The sequence below is a fragment of the Penaeus chinensis genome, chromosome 30, assembly GCF_019202785.1.
Source record: "Penaeus chinensis breed Huanghai No. 1 chromosome 30, ASM1920278v2, whole genome shotgun sequence".
NCBI lineage: Eukaryota > Metazoa > Arthropoda > Malacostraca > Decapoda > Penaeidae > Penaeus > Penaeus chinensis.
This window is the reverse complement of record NC_061848.1, coordinates 15,607,499-15,614,998: the sequence shown is the minus strand read 5'-3', so window position 1 is coordinate 15,614,998 and position 7,500 is coordinate 15,607,499. Positions and strand designations below refer to the sequence as shown.

At 37.9% G+C, this 7,500-nt stretch overlaps 1 protein-coding gene across 1 annotated transcript in view; it reads right to left on the bottom strand.

The window, feature by feature from the left end:
* Window positions 1-2,778: 2,778 nt before the first annotated feature.
* Window positions 2,779-7,500, bottom strand: part of LOC125041253 — a 13,219-nt gene continuing 8,497 nt past the window's right edge. Inside the window, exons 12-18 of the mRNA XM_047636090.1 lie at window positions 6,405-6,532; window positions 5,616-5,780; window positions 4,653-4,841; window positions 4,324-4,446; window positions 3,449-3,546; window positions 3,035-3,234; window positions 2,779-2,949 (exon numbers count right to left, since the gene is read on the bottom strand). Coding sequence (XP_047492046.1) covers window positions 3,162-3,234; window positions 3,449-3,546; window positions 4,324-4,446; window positions 4,653-4,841; window positions 5,616-5,780; window positions 6,405-6,532 — 776 coding nt within the window. The 3' untranslated portion in view covers window positions 2,779-2,949; window positions 3,035-3,161. The remainder of the gene's footprint in view (window positions 2,950-3,034; window positions 3,235-3,448; window positions 3,547-4,323; window positions 4,447-4,652; window positions 4,842-5,615; window positions 5,781-6,404; window positions 6,533-7,500) is intronic.

The window sequence follows — 7,500 nt, the reverse complement described above, 5'->3', positions numbered from 1 at the left end:
GTATATGTATACATATATACATGCATGCACACATACACACGCACACACACACACACACACATACACACACACACTCACATATATGTACATAGATATAATATATACATATATATAGACATATAGATATGTATATATGTGTGTGTATATATATATATATATATATATATATATATATATACACATATATACATGTATATATATATATACATATACATATATATATATATATATATATATATTTGTATTCTCATATAACTTTCCACTGTTTCGTCTTACTCTAGGGGATACCCAGGGTGTATGAAACATACAAACCCTTTGAAAAGTGTGCCTTAATGGAACAAAAGTATAAACAAAATTAATATAAGGCAAGAATGGAAAGCATGACAATATTTGTTGGTCTTTACCATGACACGATATCACACTTAAACCACATTTTATGGAATATATGTTGATTGGATAACAATGCATGTAAAATGAAAAATACACTAAGGTCCTGAAATATTCTTGCTGGTGTACTAACTATGCATGGCAGATAAATTCAAATCATTATACAATTCTTCTTCTCTTCTTTCTTGTTATAGTGTTTTAGACTTTATAGAATCCCTTACATCCAAACCAGGCCGCATGATCCGCTGCAGACTTGAACGTTCAAGTTAAAACTAACTCAACTTCCTTTACACCTAATTTTACTTATTATTATTTTACCAAATAATTATGTAACTATTCACAAATCCACAATAAAGTCACAACAACTATATAAGCATCAATTATATAAGCATTTACGAATGCAAAGTAACGGAAACGTATTCTACATGAACAAAGAAAATGGCTATCTCACCACAGACATAACTATATCATACTCTGTATGATATTCCTTTGATATATTTTAATTAAAAGGATAGGCAAGAATTGGCCCTTCCTAACCTCAGACCGTGGCCGGGATTCGAACCCGTGCGCTTACCCGTGCATATATATATATATATATATATATATATATGTGTGTGTGTGTGTGTGTGTGTGTATATATATATATATATATATATATATATATATATATGCACATATACATACATATATATACGTATACATATGTGTGTGTGTGTATACATATATATTTATATGTGTATATATATGTATGTATACTTTAACATACACATATATGTATATATGTGTGTGTGTGTGTGTGTGCATTTATATATATATATATATGACGCGATAGTCCAATGGTTAGAGCACTGGAATCTGGCTCTTGTGGTTCCGAGTTCAATTCCCAGCCGTGACAGTCGTAAAAATTCTTGCGTTCTGACTGCTGGTTCCTTGAGAAGTCAATCGCAGGTGCCGTAGGGGAAATCGCCGCCGTGGCACAAGTGTTAGCGTGCCGAACCGCAGTTGATTAGGAAGGGAATCCAATCAGGCAAGGGTGGCACTGCCAAATAACCTCTCAATAGTGAATTGAGAGAGGTTTATGCCCTGCAGTGGAATAAATGGCTGTTGAGAAAAAACAAAACAAAAACAAAAATATATATACACATATGTATTTATGCACACACACGCTCATGTGAGTGCACATGGGCACACACACGGATTTGCATATCTTGGGTAAGTAAAACCTAGACACGGCATTGAGTGAGTCTATCGTAGATACTATGGTGGGTTGAAAACCACCAAGAATGATTACTTAACCAACTACTCCCCAGGGAAAGGAACATAGGTCAGCCACCGCAGTGTAAAGACCCAGTCAACTACATGATGTCAACATGGCGCTAAGTGGCTCGTCCAACGCATGGATGCATACATTATACATGTAAAATGTACAATCACTATAATTAATCCAGGACTGCAGAATGAGAGACCCGTCCGCCAGATGTCACAAGAATTAGCTTTCGTATAAATCTAGCTTCTCGTCTCTTACAATTCTAATGTGTTGGCCTCTGAATTAAGGGGTCGGCGGCTCGCGTCCCGCCCAGGCGCGAGGAGTTTCAACTGTCGCCTTGAGGTTACTATTGTGGTCGGGCACCACGGCGGGGAAGGACTAAGCTCAGTCGAGTCAGCACCAGCTGGCACACATTATTCGAGGCGGCATTGGACGGGCCGGCCTCCTCTCACAGGCATCTTTCCGTACCCTTATGGTATAAATCTCATAACTATAGATAAATGAAATATGTATGTAATTAAGAATTAGGAATTGGAGGTCAAAGTGATACAAACTTCATTTCATCACTACATTTATTTATTTTGATCAAACAAACTTATCCGATGTGTGTGTGTGTGTGTGTGTCTGTGTCTACACACACACACACACACACATGTGTGTATATATGTATATATATATATATATATATATATATTTATTTATCTATTTATATATTCATATATATGTGTATATATACAGAGAGAGAAACAGATATATATACATATATATATATATATATATATATATGTATATGTATATATATGTATACATATATGTATATAAACACACACACACGTACACAAACACGCATATATATATATATATATATATATATATATATATATATATATATATATATATATATATATACATATACATATACATACATATACGTATAAATATGTATATGCATATGTATGTATGTGTATATATACATATATATGTATATATGTATATGTATATGTATATATGTATGTATATATATACATATATATGTATATATGTACATATACATGTATATATGTATGTATATATGTATATATATACATATTTATACATATATATACATATATATATATACACATATATATTAGCTTATATTGCCGTAGCTAGAAGTAGCAATAAAACCTCCCCAATGCTAAGAGAATCTCTATATATTTCATCAATAGGTCTTTGATGATCTACTTTTCAATAAACTCTCTCTTGCGAGCGAAGAAAGAGCCCCAAGTAAGGTGGCCTGTCTTGACCAAGGTAATCTGAGGGTAAGAAAATATTAATTGCTTTTAACCTCCTTCGATTGCTTAAGCACATAAAATAATACGCAAAATAGAGGTGACTTACCTTATTAGTAGCCAGGGCGACCGTTTCCTCGAATTCCTGCTGGGAAAACTCGTTAAGGAAGGCCTCACGCGTTGACAGGAAGGCGTCGAGCTCTTTCTGATGAATGCTGCAGAAGTCGTCGGCGAGGTCACGTGACTCCACGCTGAAGCCCGCCCCGCTGAGATCTCGCTCGTAGGCGTTGATCGTCACCAAAGTCGCACCTTGGGTGAGGAGGAATATGTAGCGAGTGGACGTGGACCTTTTCAAAGTCCTTTATGTTACATTTTTTTTTAGGTAAAACAAGAGAATAACTATACGAAATTGAAATTTTGGTACTATTGGTGCAGTAATGTTAATGTGACATTAATGTGAATATTCCCCTCCCTTCTTCCTCTTCATCACTGTCGCCCTGCTCCTGCTCCCGCTCAGACTTACATGCCTTGGTGGCGAATGCAGGCACATGACTCCGAGGGCGGTGTGGATTTCGCACAGTAATCCGTGACGAAGAGGATTCCGCCAGGCTTCAGCCACCGCTGCGGGGAGAGCGGCGTCGATTAGTGTGCTCGCGCAAGCCCAGGTTCCACTATTCAGACTCAGCCGGCCGTCCAATCGTCGTTTTGGTTACATTATATTTACACTTCCGCGGGTCAGGTGCGTCTAGAGTAGCTTCAGGGCAGTTCAATGATATTAAAGTAAATAATAATGTGTCATAAACAGTATGACTCGCCGAGTTCCTAAGATATGGTTATGGTTAATGGACCATAATCCCTAACTTGCGTCTGGTTCCAGAGACAGAAATGGGTGGTTGAACGCTGCAATAAGATGGTGATTGTTAGGAAGCTAAGGATGGAAATGGTGGCGACGCCGATGAATTTGCGGGTAAAGGTAATAGCGATTACACTAACAGCAATAGTAGTGGCAATCTTGCTGATGATAGTGATGATGATGAGAATCAAGAGTAAAAGGAGGACTGAAATATAACTGATAACTATCCCCATTTTGTCTGTCGATATTACAAATATTATCATTTTAACGATGGTGATCATGACTGGCTTCAATATCTTTTGTACTGTTAAAAACACGAAGTCTTATGATGCACACGTACACAAACACACACACACATTTATATATAAAGGCACACACACACACACACACACACACACACACACACACACACACACACACACACACACACACACACACACACACACACAGACATGTGTGTGTGTGTGTGTGTGTGTGTGTGTGTGTGTGTGTGTGCACATACAGATAAAACAATCATAAATCAAACAAACGTTTTGAAAACTCACGAAGAGGTTGGCGAATAATTTGTCCTTTTTCGCGACATGCAAGATGGAGTTGCGACTGTAGATGACGTCAAAGCTGCAATCGCCATAGTCAGCGTCCATTATGTCTCCCAGTTCGAAGTGCACCTGCGTGGATATTAGATTAGATTAGATTCGTCCAACTCCTTTCGAGATCTTGATAATTGCTATATCCTCTTCCTCCTCACAGAAAATTGTATACGGGTTTTACTTATTCTTGTGCAATCCTTATCAGCAAGCACATAAAAGGGTTCAGGTTTAGAAACATCTCGAACATATGGGAAATAAAGAAAATTAAAAAAAACTGAGCTTACTCTCTTCCTCAGCGAGCGTTGGAGGTGAGTCTGCCGTTGCACTGCAAGGTCTATCATGTTGCTGGATATGTCGACCCCGTGCACGTGGACCCCGTAGAGCCGCGACATGAAGAAGGGCGACCCTCCTGACCCGCAGCCGACGTCCAGCACCCTCTGGCCAGGCCGGAGGCCGAGGCGCTGGCAGAACTCCTGGTGTGGTAAGCAACGCAGGGGCATCATCAGTCTTATCATTCACCTGCTCTAATTCAACGCGTGCGAGCACGGGCACACACGCATGCACACACGTACACTCACACGAGCGCACACACATGACTGAAATATAACTGATAACTATCCCCATTTTGTCTGTCGATATTACAAATATTATCATTTTAACGATGACCCTCAACATTTGACACACACACACACACACACACACACACACACACACACACACACACACACACACACACACACACACACACACACACACACACACACACACTCAGACCCAAACAAACACGCACACACAAACACACGCGTGTGAGCACAGATTCATATAAATAATGATAGTAAGAATGATGTGATAAGATATTTCTTCTTTGTCCAGTCTGCTTAATCTTAAATCAGCAAGCAAGGCATAAGCAGCGCCCTGCCAAAAGCGGCATCTCTTAAAGGCGTCAAACGTGTCAAATATTCATGGGGAAAGTGGCCTGCCCTTTTCATCTGCCTGTTTACCTTTAGGATTCCACAGTGGTATGGTCATGTGAGCTGTGTATACACAATGCCTCTTTCTGGAACACCTTGATGACATCACAGCAGGGGATTTGCAGATGCTGTTTTTCTCCGTGGTAAATTCACCTTGGCATAAAGTGAGAGTTTTATGGACACTGGCTAGTGATTTGAACCAACAATAGATTTAGCAATAAGTTGAGCTCCCAAAATACTGGACCATGATCCTAATATAATATAAACTCTGGTTACCTTGGTCGTAGACTCGCCTCCAGTGGAAAGCCAGGTGTGGCCAAGTAACCACTCCAGCCTCAGAATAAAGGATCTCGAATACCGGATGTCTACCGTGTGTTTGGCCCCGCTGTTCACCTCTGAGCGCTGAGCCACAAAGCACATCTTGGTGGCGTCGCCCTCGTACTGGATGAACGGATTACTCATATTTTTTCATGCAATTTTTTACGCTATTTCTCATCCTATAACTATGGTAAGAAAAGAAAATTTCTCTCAAAGGTCTTTTAATCACATACAGATATTATCTTTGGCTAATGGAATTCCTGATAGCCTGTCCCATCTTTATTTTTGCCAAATCCTTAGACTTGAGTAACATTTAACAATATTTTTAATCTAATAAGTAGTTTTGCAGAAACCGCCCTTGAAATACGCCTGGCCACTGAACCAAAAGCGAAACCCAGATGTCAAAGCAAGTGGTTATAGAGAAACTTATGTTGCTTACGGCTCGGAAGAAATAAGTAATGGGGGAATTAATGGATAAAGGGAGGGAGAAAAAAAGAAACGAAAAGTAGAATAGATGAATGGAGAAAGAGAATGCTACAGAAGGTTGTTTAAGAGAGGAGTAAGAGGCGCGTCGATAGAGATGGAGTGCTTTTATGACGTCATCACGACTCCTCCTACTTTTCCCTTAAATCGAATTTACTGTATGGTCCATCATTATCTTTAACTCTTCAAGTGAGCTGTATAGCTTAGTGGAACAAAAGTGTGATTTCCATCCAGATGGATATATAACTTGAGGATGCCACTTACTGTAATGTATGACTGTAAACTTGTAGCTTTCAAGACAGTGAACGAAGAGGAGGTAGTAGTCACTGAGCGCAGCATTTGACAGTAGAGTACTGGAGACCTCGGCAACGTACAACTGATTGGCCTAGGATCTTTGGAAGTCAAAATTTTAGTTTTCGGTCGTATTATTAAAATTCTGTTAGGATACCTCTGTTATGGCCTCATTTGTCATCCCTGCGGAAGTGACCCTCAACATTTGACACTCTTAAACGGACATTACAGGCCCTTTCCTTCTCACATTAATAAACAATACACATAATTACTTTAAAGGGTTACCAAACAAAAGAGAATTACTGTGGCCTCTCCTGCTTTAACGTTACTAAACTTTAGTTAGATTCAAGTACCAGAAAAAAAAGTTTAGCAGCAAGGGAAAAAAAAAAAAAAAACATAAAATACTCAACTTCACGCGGGAATATGAATGGGTTATACTGCACGAACAATTCAGCTTCAAATAATGATAATAACAATAACAAAGCCGTGTCGAGAGGAAAGCTGTCAGACGAGCAGACTACTTGCGTAAATCATCTGATATGCGGAAGACAAGAGGTCGTACTTGTGACAATTTTAGGTCGATTGAAAGTAAGTACAGGTAAGACTGTATATGTGTTACACAAAATATGTAAATACTGACGGAGCAGAAATGACAAACTGAAATATTTAATCAACTAAGTTCATCAAGGGATCAAGGGAAATTAGGTTAACCAGTTAGCACAGGCTAGCGGGAACTGGCAGATTTGTTGTTGTTGTTAATGTTATTATTATTATGATTGTTCTTCATCTTCTTTGTATTATTGTTATTATTATTATTGTTATTGTTATAATTGTTATTATCATTATTATTATTGTTATTGTTATTATTATTATTATTATTATTATTATTATTATTATTATTATTATTATTATCATGATTATTATTATTATTATTATCATTATCATTACATGTATTATTATGTTTATTATTATCATCATTATCTTTATTATTTGTTTCATATATTTTTTCTTAACATAAAATCACCAACTCCGAAGGTCTGTTCTTATGTTGAACCATATATTAATCAAT